At 39.2% G+C, this 18,260-nt stretch overlaps 1 protein-coding gene across 2 annotated transcripts; it reads left to right on the top strand.

Moving 5' to 3' along the window:
- The first annotated feature begins 13,575 nt into the window (after positions 1-13,575).
- Positions 13,576-16,308, top strand: LOC134332687 (RNA polymerase II elongation factor ELL-like). Of its 2 annotated transcripts, none has more exons than XM_063014431.1 (6): positions 13,576-13,678; positions 13,792-13,897; positions 14,294-14,354; positions 14,493-14,640; positions 14,902-14,943; positions 15,060-16,308. In XM_063014431.1, the coding sequence occupies exons 1-6, from the start codon at positions 13,670-13,672 to the stop codon at positions 15,219-15,221; spliced, it is 528 nt and encodes a 175-aa protein (XP_062870501.1). In that variant the 5' UTR covers positions 13,576-13,669; the 3' UTR covers positions 15,222-16,308. The 2 variants fall into 2 exon arrangements, with proteins under 2 accessions (XP_062870501.1, XP_062870502.1); XM_063014432.1 differs by having other exon boundaries at positions 15,063-16,308.
- The last annotated feature ends 1,952 nt before the right edge of the window (positions 16,309-18,260 follow it).

The following is an 18,260-nucleotide window of genomic DNA, read 5'->3' on the forward strand; positions in this document are numbered from 1 at the left end:
AGAACAGGGATACCATGGTCCTTAAACCAGGTACTGGTAGCTTTGGCACTGTGTGCAGGTGCCAAGTCCTGTTGGAAAATGAAATCTGCATCTCCATAAAGTTGGTCAGCAGCAGGAAGCATGAAGTGCTCTAAAACTTCCTGGTAGACGGCTGCGTTGACCTTGGACCTCAGTAAACGTAGTGGACCAACACCAGCAGATGACATGGCACTCCAAACCATCACTGACTGTGGAAACTTTACACTGGACCTCAAGCAACGTGGATTCTGTGCCTCTCCTCTCTTCCTCCAGACTCTGGGACCTTGATTTCCAAAGGTAATGCAAAATTTACTTTCCTCAGAGAACATAACTTTGGACCACTCAGCAGTCCTTTTTGTCTTTAGCCCAGGCGAGACGCTTCTGACGCTGTCTCTTGTTCAAGAGTGGCTTGACACAAGGAATGCGACAGCTGAAACCCATGTCTTGCATACGTCTGTGCGTGGTGGTTCTTGAAGCACTGACTCCAGCTGCAGTCCACTCTTTGTGAATCTCCCTTACATTTTTGAATGGGTTTTGTTTCACAATCCTCTCCAGGGTGCGGTTATCCCTATTGCTTGTACACTTTTTTCTACCACATCTTTTCCTTCCCTTCGCCTCTCTATTAATGTGCTTGGACACAGAGCTCTGTGAACAGCCAGCCTCTTTAGCAATGACCTTTTGTGTCTTGCCCTCCTTGTGCAAGGTGTCAATGGTCATCTTTTGGACAACTGTCAAGTCAGCAGTCTTCCCCATGATTGTGTAGCCTACAGAACTAGTCTGAGAGACCATTTAAAGGCCTTTGCAGGTGTTTTGAGTTAATTAGCTGATTAGAGTGTGGCACCAGGTGTCTTCAATATTGTACCTTGTCACAATATTCTAATTTTCTTAGATACTGAATTTGGGGTTTTCATTGGTTGTCAGTGATAATCATCAACATTAAAAAAAATAAACATTTGAAATATATCAGTCTGTGTGTAATGAATGAATATAATATACAAGTTTCACTTTTTGAATGGAATTACTGAAATAAACTTTTTCATGATATTCTAATTTTATGACCAGCACCAGTATATATATACACCTGCACATGCACACAAGTGCATACAAGTGCATACAAGTACATACACACATGGCTACACTAGAAACCCTCACTCTTTAGCTACAGTCAGCCGTCCCTGCCTGGTGGAGTTGTAGAGCCTAATGGCTCTGGGTACGAATGACTTTCTAAGCCTGTCCGTGGAGCAGCTCTGAGACAGCAGCCTGTCACTGAACATGCTCCTTTGTTTAGTAATCACTGTATACAGTGGGTGACTGACATTGTCCATGATAGTATAGAGTTTACACAGTGTCCTCTTTTCTGCCACTGTTACCAGTGGTTCCAGTTCAATGCCTACCACTGCACCAGCTCGTCTAATCAGTTTGTCCAGTCTTGCTTTGTCTTTCTTTTTAATGCTGCCACCCCAGCACAGCACCGCATAAAAAGGACACTGGCCACAACAGATTGGTAGAACATATTCAGGAGTTTGTTGCATACATTAAAGGACCTTAACCTTCTAAGAAAATAGAGCCGGCTCTGTCCCTTTTTGTATAGAGTGTCAGTATTCACTGACCAGTCCAGTTTGTCATCCAGTTGCACCCCTAGGTATCTGTAGCTCCTGACAACTTCCACAGCATTCCCTTCGATGGATACTGGTTGCGTAGGCCAATCTGACCTGCGAAAGTCCACTACCATCTCCTTTGTCTTTGATGCATTGAGTTGTATATGATTCACATCGCACCATCCAACAAAGTCTCTTACCAGGTTAATGTATTCCTCTTCCTGTCCATCTCTAACACACCCAACAATAATAGTATCATCCGAGAACTTCTGCATATGGCAGGTTTCCGAGTTGTAGTTAAAGTCTGATGTGTAGATTGTGAAAAGGAAAGGGGAAAGTACAGTCCCCTGTGGTACTCCTGTGTTGCTGACAACAGTCTCCGATGTACAGTTCCTTAGCCTCACAAACTGTGGTCTGCCAGAGAGGTAGTCAGTAATCCATGATACCAGGTGTGGGTCCACTTCCATACCGGTCAGTTTATCTCTAATTAGGAGAGGCTGTATGGTGTCAAAAGCGCTGGAAAAATAAAAAAACATGATTCTTACAGCACAGCTTCCTTTGTCCAGATAAGAGTGGGTCCTGTGAAGAAGGTACATGATGGCATCTTCAACACCAATCTTTTCCAGATAGGCAAACTGAAGTGGATCCAGTGCATGTTGAACTTGGGGTCGTTGTTGTAAAATGGTGTAAGCAGATAAGAAACAACCGTTAGTACAGAATGGAGGTTCCAAAGTTCAACACCCAATGTGATGTGACTAGAGCAGTATAAAAGGAGGCCCATAGTTCTGTTCCCTGATTTTTCAGGACTCCTGAATCTCTATGATTTTAACCAAGCATGGACAGTGTTTGATATTAGTCTGTATTTATTTAGGTTGGTCGGATCTAGCCCAGGTTTCTTAAGAATCAAGGTGTCTGCACCAGTTTTTTTAGACTGGATTAAACATTACTTGAGGCAAAACATATATTAATCAAATTGAGATTAAGTGAGATATCAGGCAGAATATGGAAGCTGTAGGTCAGGATGTAATTGGGAGGAAGTGGTGTTAGGTTTCTGCCTTAATTCAATAATATAGGATGGAGCGGTGAGGAGAGCGTGGTTTAAGGGTTTATATGTTGCTGTAGGAAAAGGTTGTGTTGGGGAAGGATATAAAAGGATTTACAAGTAGAATTGATTTATTTTTTATAAAAGGATTTTCAAGCAAGGCAAGATTTTTGCCAGATTAAAGTCTAAAGAAGTTGTCGGGCGAGTTTGTCTTAAATATGGGTAGGAACTCAGACTTATTAAGAAGCAAGCAAACACAGTTTTACTTTTAAGCCAATCTACGTTTTCTAAAGACGGAGTACAAAGTAATGATGGCAATCAAAGTGGCTGTGTTCACTACATAGTATGTCCAAAAAGTGCACTTTGCTACATCCTATATGATATGTAACTGCACTATTAAATCACTTGTCCACAATGTCTGCATAAGTAAAAGTCACCAGGTCACCTGCCCATTACTTTAAGTTTTTGAGGGTGTATTGTCATTTCAGCTATATACAAGTACACTGAATAAAACAACAGTTTCTCCAGGAGCAGAAAACAAGTGCTAACAATACAATATACACAGTGCACTAAAAGTGAAGGGACAGTACCAAGACACATGTGGTGTTAGCCAGTACACAATACTGAGTCAGTGTAAAGTGAGGAAAAGAATATACAGCATTCTTTCATATACAACAGTGTATGGTTTATATAGCAGTAGCCTAATTAAAAATAAAGTCCAAAGATTCAAAAGTGTGCCAATAATGCAAGTGAGAGTCACCGAGAGTGAGGAATAGTAGTTGTACGTATCTATTATTTGGAAATGTCAGAGTCCAGGAAGCAAGACTGTGTCAGATTCTGTGAGTTGAGGAGTCTGATGGCTGGTGGAAAAGATCTATTGCACAGTCTAGCAGTGAGGCACTGAACACTTCATGCTATGACACCTTCTCCCAGACAGCAGAAGAGTGAAGAGTTTGTGTGAGGAGTGTAATGGGTTCTCCAAACTGCAGACTGCAATGTAGCATTAAAATAAATACACATAACATTAAAACTCCTTGTTTCTACACTCACTGTCCATTTTATCTGCTCCACTTACCATATAGAAACACTTTGTAGTTCTACAATTACTGACTCTAGTCCATCTGTCTCTCTGCATGCTTTTTTAGCCCCCTTTCATGCTGTTCTTCAATGGTCCTGACTCTCCCAGGACCAGTACAGAGTAGGTATTATTTGGGTGGTGGATCATTCTCAGCACTGCAGTGACACTGACATGGTGGTGGTGTGTTAGTGTGAGTTGTGCTGGTATGAGTGGATCAGACACAGCAATGCTGATGGAGTTTTTAAACACCTCACTGTCCCTGCTGGACTGAGAATAGTCCACCAACCTAAAATATATCCAGCCAACAGCACCCTGTGGGCAGCGTCCTGTGACCACTAATGAACTCAAACAGCAGCAATAGATAAGCGATCGTGTCTGACTTTACATCTACAAGGTGGACCAACTAGGTAGGAGTGTGTAATAGAGTGGACAATGAGTGGACACAGTGTTTAAAAACTCCAGGAGTGCTGCTGTGTCTGATACACTCATACCAGCACAACACACACTAACACACCACCACCATGTCATTGTCACTGCAGGGCTGAGAATGATCCACCACTTAAATAATACCTGCTCTGTGGTGGCCCTGTGGGGGTCCTGACCATTGAAGAACAGGGTGAAAGCAGGTTAAAAAGATATGTAGAGAAATAGATGGACCACAGTCAGTAATTGTAGAACTTTAAAGTGCTTCTATATGGTAAGTGGAGCTGATAAAATGGATAGTGAGTGTAGAAACAAGGAGGTGGTTTTAATGTTATGGCTGATCAGTGTAAAAGTACCTTGTGTAAAACCAGTACATTAAAACAAATGATTCAGAACTGAATCAATTAGTTATTCCATTTCTAAACCATTCACCTTCCAATCTTGGCATGTTTAGATAAGGTTGAGAGTGTTTTGTGTGTTGCAATGGGTGACAAATTTTGTTAAAAGAATGGTGGTTGAAATTGCAATGGTACTGTGATCTCACACTGCTCTTCATTTAGCATTTACAGCATTATTTGTTTATCCTGGATAATGAAAGCACTAATGGCTAATGATTTATGCCAAAGTGCTTAGGTGGCTTTGTGCTCTCAATAAAAGAGCTTACTTGGTGTGTTCATAAGGCAAGACTTTTTGTATTGGTAGGAGAGTGTACAGTGCTCTGACCAGGTGATTATTGCTGAGAGCTTTCTAATTTGATGAGCTCAATATTATTGTGCTGATCACTGTTACCACGTTATTGAAATTATGCATGGCACCCATACAAACCTAAAAGTCCCACAGGCAGAGTAATGGGTAAATTATTTAAAATGACTAGCTAAGAATAATATTTTTAATTGCTTTTTAAAATTAGTGCATGTCATGCATTCCAGTCAGAGTAGAAAAGAACCATCCTTATTGTTATCAATGCTTAATTCAGAAGCCAGTGTCATGGTATGGGGGTGTGTTAATGACCGTGACATGCATAACATGTACATCTGTGAAGACACTGTATTTTTCCATTTAAATGACATTTATTAATTAATTTATTTACTAATTAGGATTTTAATGTCATGTTTTACACACTTTGGTTACATTAATGACAGGACAGGTAATTACTGATTACACAAGATTCATTAGTTCACAAGTTTAACATCAAACACAGTCATGGACAATTTTGTATCTCCAATTCACCTCAGTTGCATGTCTTTGGACTGTGGCAGGAAACCAGAGCTCCCAGAGGAAACCCACGCTGATGCAGGGAGAACATGCATCTCCACACAAAAAGGACCTAGACCGCTCCACCTGGGAATCGAACTCAGGACCTTCTTGCTATAAGGCGACAGTGAATCTTTTTAAGGAGGTTCATGCTGGTTTCAGCAAGACGATGGCAAGTCATATCCAGCCCACATTACAATAGAATTACTTTGTAGTTAGAGAGTGCAGGTGCTAGACATGCCTGCCTGCAGTCCAGTCTCTTATTGAAAACATGTGGAATTCGCAATCAACATGAGAGGCTGCCATATATATATATATATATATACTGTATATACCTGTATATATGGGATGTGAAGGGTTAAATTTAAAAAAGATTATTTTTTTGTCACCCTCTGTTGTAGAAACAATGTGCTGTGAGGTGATCCTTTTATATACAGTGATACCTTGAAACTCAATGTCAATTGGTCCTGGAAGTGGTGGAGTTTAAAAGGCGTTAAGTTTCAGGGTTTTTTTCTCCCCCATAAGGATGTATGGGAAACCTGTTAATGCGTTCTGTGGTCCCATGGAACTGCATGTATTTTAGGTTAATGTTAAATAATGTGGTTGTTTTTGACACTAATACGCTGAAAATAACACATAATATAAAAAAAAACTCCGAAATACAATTGAAAAACAGTTAAGTCAATAAAAAAATTAATAAAACCTGCAATTTACCTTTACTTCTTTATTGTTTCCCTAGACTTCTCAATCGTGGAGATGCTTGATCTTAGAATACCATATTCCTTAAATCAGTTAGGGCGCATTTACATAAGAAGCGGCAAAACTGCTTTTGCACTGCTGTGCTGTTATTTCCTATGGAGTGTGGCGGTGCACAAAGCTTAACGTGACTTATTGTACTAAAACAAGGAGCAATGAATTTCATTAGTGGAGAGAACTTATGAGCAGTAATAAATAAGAAAGGTTTAGTGTTCCTGAGTCGTTCTTTTAATACATAAAGTCACGTTAAGCTTTTATGATGTGTATTAGACTCGGAAAAGCTGATTAATTACAATTTCTCAGCACCCCGAGCTGTAACACAAGTTTAAAAGTGAAACGGGAGGAAAATTCAGCGGAACACAGATACATGTAGACGCTTTGAGAGTGAATTTGACGGTTATTCCACACATTTACATTTTCAGCATTTAGCAGACGCTTTTATCCAAAGCAACTTACAGTACTCTGATAGTATATTGTCTCAGCAATTGAGGGTCAAGGGCCTTGCTCATGGGCTCTACAGTGGCCAGGGCTGATATCTATTTATCTATCTGTGTATTTACACCTGTTAGCAATTATTGTGGCTGAAACACACAAATTCACTATTTATATACGACAGTGGAGACCATGGACTGTTGAGCAGTGTATATTAAGAATGGGAAGTTTTCTACTTTCAGGAGAGCAATTGGTGTTTGGATATGATTACAGAATGTTCCCTGTCTCAACTTTCTTGAAATGTGTTGCAGCCATTAACTTTTAAATGATTTTGGATTAAACTAAACGTAAAATGATAACTGAAACATTAAACATTGTGTCAGTGTACTATTTTAATTGAGGAGAGGTCAACTTTTTCAGAATTTGGCTTTTCTAGCAGTTGCTGCTTCCCGTGCATGTCTTTTGGAGCTGAGATAATGAAGTGTAACAGTCCTCATTAGAAACATAACATGCAGCCTGCAGAGCAAACAGCTTGAGAAGTGTCAACCTCAGAAACAGTACGTGGGTGTATCTCAGCTAATGGGGTGCTTCCTTCTCAAGCCTGGTGACATGAGAAACCACAAACACACTATTTATTTATAAGAATGCTTGTCAAATGCAATGCTTGTGGTGGTGCCTAGCCTTATCCTTATGGTTTTGATCTGCTCAGATTGGTGCCTTTTGATTAGCAATCCTGACTAAAGATTAGCAATCAATGCTAATGTTCTATCAGGACCTACACTGATAATAAACAAATGTTGAAACAATTGGTCAATGTTAAATGTTATAATTGCTTTGTATGATCTGTGTTTCCAGGAGACAAATGTATAAATACATTTCAAGTCAAACAGCACTTTATTAGGTACACCTATCTGGTACATACATCCTATCAGGCATAACATTATGACCACCTTCCTAATATTGTGTTGGTCCTCCTTTTGCTGCCAAAACAGCCCTGACCATGGACCCCTGAAGGTGTGCTGTGGTATCTGGCACCAAGATGTTAGCAGCAGATCCTTTAACTCCTGTAAGTTGCGAGGTGGGGCCGCCATGGATCAGACTTGTTTGTCCAGCACATCCCACAGATGCTGGATTGGATTGAAATCTGGGGAATTTGGAAGCCAAATCAACACCTCAAACTCGTTGTTGTGCTCTTCAAACCATTCCTGAACCATTTGTGCTTGTTGACAGGGCGCATTATCCTGCTGAAAGAGGCCACAGACATCAGGGAATACAGTTTCCATGAAAGGGTGTACATGTTCTGCAACAATGCTTAGGTAGGTGGTACGTGTCAAAGTAACATCCACATGGATGCAGGACCCAAGCTTTCCCAGCCCAAAGCATCACACTGCCTCTGCCGACTTGCCTTTTTCCCATAGTGCCATCCATATAATGTAAAAGAAAACGTGATTCATCAGACCAGGCCACCCTCTTCCGTTGCTCAGTGGTCCAGTTCCGATGCACACATACCCATTGTTGGCGCTTTCTGCGGTAAACAGGGGTCAGCATGGGCACCCTGACTGGTCTGTGGCTATGCAGCCCAATACGCAACAAACTGTGATGCACTGTGTATTCTGACACCTTTCTATCAGAACCAGCATTAACTTCTTCAGCAATCTGAGCTACAGTAGCTCATCTGTTGAATCAGACCACACGGGCCAGCATTCGCTCCCCATGTGCATCAGTGAGCCTTGGCCGCCCATGACTCTGTCGCCGGTTTACCACTGTTCCTTCCTTGGACCACTTTTGATAGATACTGACCATGAATTCACGAGTTTTTGGTACACAGAGGGAGATGCTAGTTGACATCTATGTGTTAACCCCATCCCATTGGTTTGAATGGCATGATGCTAACTGTGTTAGCTTAGTAAGCGAAAACTGATGGAATCACTGTCTAAGTAGTGCATTCGAATAAACGTGCCTTTTAAGTCGATGACTTTTAGAAGCCTTTCTACTTAGGCAGCTTCCTATATAGGCAGTAAGACAGCAAGGCAGCTCACTAGGTTTTTGAACACACCCATAGTATTAGTTAGATTTGCTTGTATTTGTATTTACTGGTAGAAATGTATTTTAATCTCTAATCCTCATGTAATTCTTCAAATACACCCATTCAAACAAATCAATTTTGTTTCAAATCTAATCATGCCAAGTGCACAATGAAGTCCTCACTCTTCACCTCATTATTTCTGAGCCACTCAGGTGTGAAAGTGTTACACTGCTGAGAATTCGACTGAGTGACAAGTGCTTAATTTTCTTCTAAACCGACTGAGTGCCAATTATAACAAGACCTCCTTAAAGAAACAGGATTTTGTGTCATTATGAGCAGCTTTATACTCTAAATTAGTGTTGATGCAAATGTTTTGGTACGGTTTGGTGATTGAGAAATAATTATTCCATACTTAATCCAGCAGCCTTTAATACTTAATACACCAGTCACTGATACTTAACCCACCAGTCACTGATACTTAATCCACCAGTCACTCATAACTAATACACAAGTCACTGATACTTAATCCAGCAGTCTTTAATACTTAATCCACCGGTCACTGATACTTAATCCATCAGTCACTAATACTTACTCCACCAGTCACTCATAATTAATACACCAGTCACTGATACTTAATCCACCAGTCACTGATACTTAAACCACCAGTCACTCATAATTAAAATACCAGTCACTGATACTTAATCCACCAGTCACTGATACTTAATCCATCAATCACTGATACTTAATCCACCAGTCACTAATACTTAATCCACCAGTCACTCATAATTAATCCACCAGTCACTCATAATTAATACACCAGTCACTCATAATTAATACACCAGTTACTCATAATTAATACACCAGTCTTTAATACTTAATACACCAAACATTGGTACTCAATCCAGAGCCACTGATATTTAATCCAGAGCCACTGTTACTTAATTCATTAGTCTCTTATACTCAACCCACCTGTCACTGATAGTTAATCCATCAGTCACTGTTACTTAATCCACCAGCCACTAATTATAATTCCACCAGTCACTGATACTTAATCCACCAGCTACTGATTATAATTCCACCAGTCACTGATGCCTAATCCACCAGTCATTAATTATAATTTCACCAGTTGCTGATACTTAATCCAGCAGTCATCAGTCCAGGAGTCACTAATATTAAATCTACCAGTCATTGATATTTAATCTACCAGTTACTGATACTTGATCCACCAGTCACTGACACTTAATCCACCAGTCACTGACTGACACTAATAATCATTCCACCAGCTGGAAAGAAATGCAGATGATAATGATCTAATCAACACTCATACACTGCAGTGACTTTTTTGGAGGTTAAAGAAATATTCACCCTTCAGTGGACACACTTACTCTTTCTATTTGCTAGAATAATGAGCTGGATTCAGTAGGCACCTAATTGAGAGTTCTCTTCTTTTAATATTTATATTGTAGCTGAGAGTCCGGCAATTCTTTTTAATAGCAGCTATTTAAGAGTGTCCAAAAATGCACTAAATATTATAATGTAAGCCATCGTGCTTTATTTTTATCTGGATGGTGAAAGACGAAATTGAGCGGATTCACATAAGTACAACCTCCCAAACACTCTTTGACTGAGAGGGCACGAATACCCACACTCTAAAAGACAAAATCTAAAATCTTGTTAAAAGCCTTTCCAGGAAAGTGGAGGCTGGTTTAGTCACAAAAAGGACAGCTTTATATTAATGCCATTGGTTGTCCAAAAGCCTATGGTCAGGTGTCTATCAATGCTTGGGGCTATTGTGTATTTTAGTGAACAAATGTAACTTGTAAGTACAGTCAGCACTAAGATGGGTATGAGGTTGGCATTAGGCTCTGAGATGGGTGTGAGCTTGGCAAGTTGTTTGGCAGCAAAATCATGCTACATCTAATCCTGTTTGATTTTTTTATTGCAGTACAATAAAGTGTCAGCTCCTTTTTAAAGATGGACAAAAAAACAAAACAAGTTGGAAAGTTGAATTAAATGGGCTTATTTGTGCTAAAGATTATTTTCATAATCAATAAATCTGTATATATATTTGCATTTTTATCCAATATTTTTATCCAATGCTTTATCATGGTCAGGGTTGAAAAACACTGGGCTGAAGACAGGCATACCCTGGACAAGGCACCAATCCATAACAGGGCCTTGGCCATCCCCCACACCTTCAGACATAGTCATGTCTGTGTAGACACCCGGCTGGCCAATAGCACCACTGCAATGGTGGGCATGTTAATAGACCATTACACCATCCTTGCATTTGGGTAGCAAGGTGGTTCAAATCTCAGAGCTGCCCTGTAGAGAATAAACTGTACTAATGTACAAAAAATGTAGACACCTGATCATAGACTTGTTGGTTATTCCATTCTAAAACCATGGGCATTCTTATGGGTTATAGAGGCCAGACATTACTCAACACTGTCTTCTCAAGATGCCAGCACAAGCAACGGGTGAATATTAAAGTAGTGTGGTTCTTCATTCTTAATAAGGCTTTCTGTTTAAAGTGGTGTCAGAGGAGAAGTGTGCTAGCCTGCAGCACTCCTTGGTCATGTGGCATGAAGAGGCCACCAGAGTGCAATGGGAAATTGGGCATATACAAATTGTGTCCAAAGAAAATTGCTTTAGTGGTAAATAATATATTTTAAAGCTTTGGCATAACATCAGTATCCATTTACTAAAAATAGCCCTACCATATCTGTGTTACTCTGGGTTTCTTTCACAGTCCAAAAACAACACACAATACATTGGGTGAATTGGTGATGCAAAATTATCCGTGACCGTGCTAACTAATGAACAATGTGTAACCAGTAAAAAAAATATTGATTAAATATTTTGGAACTATACCAACAACAAGCAATCAATATTTTGTTACTAGTGCACTCAGTATTTTTTTATTAAGCCTCTAACAAACAGTTTTTAGTTAGTTGTTTAGACACTTGACTGATGTCATGCAGGAGAGGGCAATCAGTGACCTCCATTGCTCTCAGTCCTCGGTTTTTCCGCAGTAATGTGCCAGGGGTCTGTTCGGTCCATTCTTTGACGTTGTCAAGCCAGGATTTGTGTTGACGCCCTCTTCACCATTTGCCCTCCAATGTGCCTTGGAGGATTGTCTTGGCCAGTGAGTCATGGTGGGTCACATGGCTGTACCAGGCAAGCTTAAGGCGTCGCACAGTGGCATGAAGAGGCGTCTGGTTTCCCACAAGTGTGGTGATTTGCTGCCAGACGTATGTATTCGTTGGTCTTATGCTTGTTGTAGCGAATGCGCAGGAGTCGCCTGAAGTTCTTGTTCTCAAACGCTTGGATTCTACGTTCAGTTTTAGCATTTAGGGTCAAGCTCTCGCATCCATACAGGAAGATGGATACCACCAGTGACTTGTACAGCTTGACCTTAATGGAGAGGCTTGCTTCTCCAGAGAGTGTTCAGCTTACTCATGGCAGAAGAGGCCAGGCCAAGTCTTGTAAGGATTTCTTTGGTGGAGCTACCATCTTTTGTGATGGACCCCAGATATTTAAAATGGTCCACTTCTTCTAGTTTCTGGCCATTCAGCATGATGTTGCTTGCTGTGTTCTGGGCAGTGGTGTTAACCAGGATCTTGCTTTTCTCTGCACTTATTTCCATGCCAAATGCTCCTGCTGAGCACTCCAACCTGGTGGTCAGGTCTTGCAGTTCCTCTTCACTGCCTCCCATGAGGTCGATGTCATCTGCAAACCTCAGGTTGTAGAGTGGTTGCCCATTGATATGAAAATGGATGGGTGGAAGCTGCTCAGCGTTTCAGTCATGAAACAAACAGTTGAGATGATCACAAAAATAATGCTTTCATGTGTTTTTTTTTTAGCTGCTAGCTTTAAATTGACATACAGGTTAGAACGGCTGTTTTCTTAAAACCATCTACCAATATTTTTGAGTTGTCAACCAAGCAGTAGATACGACCCAAACAAGATTATTTAATTTGTGCAAAATAAAAAGTGTGCAATTCATGTCATATTTTATTTAATAATTAGATTTTAATTTACATGTAATTGAATGTTTTTTAATGTGACAAATAATGTTATGTACAGTGTAAACTTATTATTTTAATTGTTGGGCTTGTTTACGATGGGTCCCTGCATAAATGTAGCCACCAATTATGAATGATTCATTTACAAGAAATTGTTTGTTGAAGGAAATTACAATGATTTTCTTTACAAAATGTTGCTCTGGCCGTCTTAAAATAGCATTTTGTATGTATTATAAATATATTCTTTACATTTTATTATATGTATCACTGTGATGGACTGGCCACTTGTCCTGAGTGTTTCCTGAATCAAGTGATAAAGTGGTGATAAAACAGACGAATGAATGTATTTTATTTAGCTTATTTACATCAAACAATAAACACTGTGTAAATATCTACATTATTATGCAGTAGTGTTAAACTTCTTTATGTTATTCTGTTGTAAATGAAGTGGATAAGTCTAAAGTGTACTTTTAGTGTTGAATCCTTGTTTATTGCCACATTTCCACTCTGAATTCAAGCTTTAATATCCTTCCAATACGTTTATTCAAATCAAATGTAGATAAATTATGTCTTTTGACTTTGTACACTAAAGGAAAATTGTTACTGAGTGACTGAGTGAAAGTGTATTTGTGAATATTACTACTTACACCCAGTGTTTTAGGGGAGGGGCACAAAACCCATTAAGAGGAAATAAAACATTTAATGCCAGGTCAATATGGGACAGATTGGTGTAAATAAGTGTATTTATTGATTTAAATGAGCTTTATAATCCTAAATTTATCTTGTATACATTTCAATTAAATTCAGTTCAGTTCAGTTTGTATTGGGCTTTAAGCATCAGTGATGTCATAGTGCAGCCGAACATTCCGTAAGAGACACAGATTGTGTAGCAGAGTTATAATTCACATTTCAACAGAACAGCAGAGAGAGACACACAGGCTTTAAAGCTCTTCATCAAAAACTTTACATTTTCCTAATTTTGTGATTTTTATCACAAGTGAACACACACTGACCATGAAGCAGGTAAGGACTGACCACGTGCTGTTCTTCATAGCTCTGCTTCCCTGGAAAAAGGCCTTTTATTAAACAAATATCTTTAGATGTCTTAGTTTAACACATTTTGTTGTTGCTGCCAGTTTGCTGCCCCTAAAGGTAGAAAGAGGTGCAGGGAGGCTGATGTTGAAGAGTCACCACCCAGCAAAAGACACCATGCTGAGGAAGGACAGCGACTCTCACCAGCCGGTATGAGAACAGGGTTTATGTGCTATTTTTCCTTAAAGTTAATGTAACAGTCATAGTATAAGCAGGTTTATACACTTTAAACTGTGTATTAAATTAACATACTTATTGGACTGGTTGAGTGGTTCTTAATCCTTCACAGCCACATGTTAATCACATAATTCACATCTTGTCCTTGATGAAATGAGGAAAACTTAAACATCATATTACATTTATATTTTAGCATCATTTGAACAGCCATAAACTATTTATTTACCACAATGGTTCCTTAACTCATTGAAAAACTACTATGTGAACACTGGATTATTTACTGTAAATAAAAGCTTACACTAAGAAACCATGTTGTAAAGTATTAGCAATAATAAGTGGTTTAACATCACAGCTTTGTTCTTCTTATAGACACTGCAGGAACGTCTTTGGTCAATGAGCCATTCACCCCGGTGACCCCTGGTTACAAACTGTGAGTTTGTTTGATTCTCTGTTAGTTGTCCTGCACTAACTGTAACTGCTTTATCTGTAGGTGACTCCTCCAAACACTTTTCTACAGTGTAGTCTGGTCGAACATTGTATTAACATGAATTATCTGCTTCTTTTGCAGTAAATACCCTAAAGTGGTGATGCTGTCTCAGAAGCGGATGTACATGAGAGTGTACAAGGAAATATCTAAAGAGTACTGTGTCCTTCATGCACGTGTCGATGGCCTTGAAACATGCAGCCATCTGCAACCAAGACCAAAAATGTTTCAGGTAGGAACACCAGACAAGTACAAACACAAACTAAACACAGATTACAACTTTGTAAATGAATTTGGTATTTAGAGTGAATGAAGGAGAATGTAACCACCAAATTGTTGCACAGAAAATTCAACCACAACTGATATCACACCTGCTAGCTTAATAGATGATTTAATGAAATCTACTACAATCTGCTACAATAATCTTAATTTGTTTACTCGGATTGTAATTTTTTTTGTTTCATAATAAATAGCTTTAACTCTCTTTGTACAGAAAGTGCATGAGGGCACCCAAGCAGACAAGAACTTGCTTGAAGTAAGTTTGGACAAAAATGTTGAGCATTATTAATAAAGAGATAATACTAATGTACTAATACTAATGTACTGTAAACTATTAACATGTAAACTGTCTCTGTGTGTATTTATCTGTAGCAGAACCTGAATCAAACTAACCTGAGACAGCGCCTCTTTTACTTACACCACAAGCTCTCTCACATCAAGAGGCTTTGTGATGAATTTGACTACTGGAGGAGGAAGCAATTAAAGACCAAAGCCAAAAGAAGCCAGGACAGAAACAATCCTGGACATTTTTAATCTTACTTTACACCTTCTTTACACCACCTTATTTTATTCACTTCCCTTTCTGTCCCCTTTTTAGCTTTTTTAAAATGTTCTTCCCTCCAAATTATTTTTTAAAATTACATTTGTTAAATCTCCCTTAGTCATACTATATATTACTATGTGAGTACAACAGTACCAAACCATGCAGGTGTAAATGCACAAATACACATACAGTCTCTAATAGCTACAGCACCCCCCCCCAAATAAACATAAAGTCATCAATGTTTGTAGTATGACATTTGAAATTATATCTAAATAAAACAAATTTAAAACACGCCCCATAATGCAGTGCACAAATGCACTTCACACCCTTTAGTATTTGTACTTTAAATTCTTAATATAAATATGTATAAATTTGCAGCTACAAAATGTTTAATGCCATTTTAGAGAGTATATTAGTTTATTTCTAAAGTTGTATTTTCTGTTTTTTGTAGATAGTGCTCTTCTTGTTCTTCTGTTGTGACCCTGAACATGCTGGAGTAACTAGCTATTTCTGTTAAATAGATGGTTACTCTGTCTCTTACCCGACTAGTTAGCTTGTTATTCAGGTTGGCTAGTTGGCCTAAGCAGGCCTTGTGCTTGCCCTAACCCAATAACAAAGGAACAAGAAGATCTACAGTGTCCACTATCTAAAAAAAACAGACAAATCTGTATTCAATTGTTTAAATTTTATAGTTTAAGTATTAACATATTTGGCCTATTTTACTGTTAAAGTCTGTATGTGTATCTTTGCATTTACACCTGCATTGTGATACTGTTTTACTTACATTTTTAGCAAATTCCACTTTACTGTTTTATATTTTAACTCAAAACACTTTTAAACTCCCATGACTGGCATCACTCTGGTTGATAGAGGAGATAATTATTCTGCCCAACCCAATTTAACAGGAATTATGATTTTTTTTGTCTCATTTTTTTCATTGTTTACATTTAAACCCACCGTCCCCAGCAGTAGGACAAATGCTCTACATCTTTCTTACCTCACTCTTGACCCTTTTTTCCTGTTCCCTGAACTAAAACAACTAAATATCAACTAAATAAAACATCAGTGCATTGAAAATACTGTGTGTAGTACCTTCATTTACAAGCAAGAAATAAAAAAGAAAAAGACCAAGGATAAAAGTTGACTTACACACCTTGGTTACATTCATGACAAAACAGGTAGTTACAGGTTACATAAGATTCATCAGTTCAAGTTTTTAACATCAAACACAGTCATGGACAATTTTATATCTCCAATGCTACCAATCAAGCCTATCCATTCTATGCAGAATTATAGCGTAAATCGGTGCTGTGGTCAGATAAGTTCATGTTTAAGCTTTTCTATGACAAAGACGAACAAGACCATGCAAAATCCAACATTTGTAATTATGTGGGGGTGCATCACTGGCCATGGCATGGTTGAAGGTACTTTATCTGTTGACACAGAGCTGTACATTAGGGTATTAAATTCCAGAAAACAGCAGATACCAGCACAATTTTTTTTCCCAATTTTCCTCCCAATCTAGTCGTATCCAATTACCCTGTTGCATTTTGCTTCCTCTCTACTGATGTTGACCTCTACTCTGACTGAGGAGAACCGAGACTGTCACACGCCCCCTCCCACACGTGTGCAGTACAGACTGCATGTTTTCACCTGCACAAGGCGAGTTCATATGTGGATCAGATTTGTATACAGAGAGCCACACCCTGAGGTCCCATCCGGCTCCCACCCTGAATAAACAACAACATTGTTTGCGTAGGCGCTCAGCCTGCCGGATGGCAGAGCTGAGTTTCAAACCGACGAGTTTGAAATGTCAGCTCTGGTGTGCTAGTGTGTTTTACCGCTGCGCCACCTGAGTCTCCACTGAGAGCACACTGTCAAGTACACCTTCCAATGACTAGGCTGTTTTAACGCTGCTCCTTCTCAGACAGAAGAGGAATCAAACATCTGTCATGGTGTGGGGGTGCATCAGTGCCCATGGCATGGTTGACTTGCATATGTGTGAAGGTACTGTTGATGCAACAAACAAACTTTCCTTTCATAGATATATTTTAAACACAAGGGACATTACTAAAACATAAAAAAGGTTTTAAATTATCCACAGACATTTCTTTCATTCGAATATTTTGAAAATAAATTATAACTAAATTATTCAAATCAAAACCTTTTGCAGTTTAGCTTTGAGCTTTTCTTTTCTTAATGGGACCTTGTGTGGAGCTCATAAAAGCAGTTTTGGTTAACTTGAATACAAAGAAATACATTTTAAACAGAGCCAGGGTTTCTGCACATTTGAAAGCTGGTACCACCACTGGCAAGTGCTCAGCCACACTGCATCTAACATCTTGGTTGGGCACAGGTTAATGTTTATTGTGCATGGAAAGAGAAGGCAGAAGGGGAGCTGCAACCTCATCACTGTTCCTCCTCTTCTGACCCCTACTGAAAACCAAACATTCCCCAACATAAAGACGGAAATCCAACAAATTTAAGGTATATTTTTGGGCAATGCCAGAGTATTTACAATCCTGGATATACTCAATCCATGCATTCACAAGGGCCAAATCCACAAAATGGAAAAAAAAAATGAACTGGCCACTTCTTGGTTCGAACACTAATCCTGTAGTAGGAGATCATTCGATCACAGAGATCTACTCCGCCCATATTTTGGTTATATGCACAACATGTGGCCTGTTGACATCAATGTATGCCTTTTCTTTTTTTGAGTAGAGCCTAACTGTCATGTTTGGTTGTGATCCATGGACTGTGGACACCATGACAACAGACCTGTTGTCCATCCATTTTACAGCTGACAGTGTTTCATTGCTCCTTACCAGTTCACAGTAAGATCCCCGTCCATAGTTTTTCAGTGTACTGTCAGTGGGTAGGTACTGGTGTACTGGTAATCTGTTTGTCATGATGGTCCCTGTTGCTAGCAGCCCCTTCTCTCTTAATGTGTTAAGTATTGGAATACTTGTAAAGTACCGATCAAAGTACTGTACTTTGAAACTCCGTACCTACAGGACTTTCAGCAA

Source organism: Trichomycterus rosablanca, chromosome 18 (genome assembly GCF_030014385.1).
Source record: "Trichomycterus rosablanca isolate fTriRos1 chromosome 18, fTriRos1.hap1, whole genome shotgun sequence".
In the NCBI taxonomy this organism is placed as follows: Eukaryota; Metazoa; Chordata; class Actinopteri; order Siluriformes; family Trichomycteridae; genus Trichomycterus; species Trichomycterus rosablanca.

Coding starts and splice junctions, on each gene's coding strand:
- LOC134332687 (XM_063014431.1), top strand. Junction 14,355..14,492: donor GTGACCCCTGGTTACAAACT/GTGAGTTTGTTT, acceptor CTTCTTTTGCAG/TAAATACCCTAAAGTGGTGA. Junction 14,944..15,059: donor CAGACAAGAACTTGCTTGAA/GTAAGTTTGGAC, acceptor ATTTATCTGTAG/CAGAACCTGAATCAAACTAA.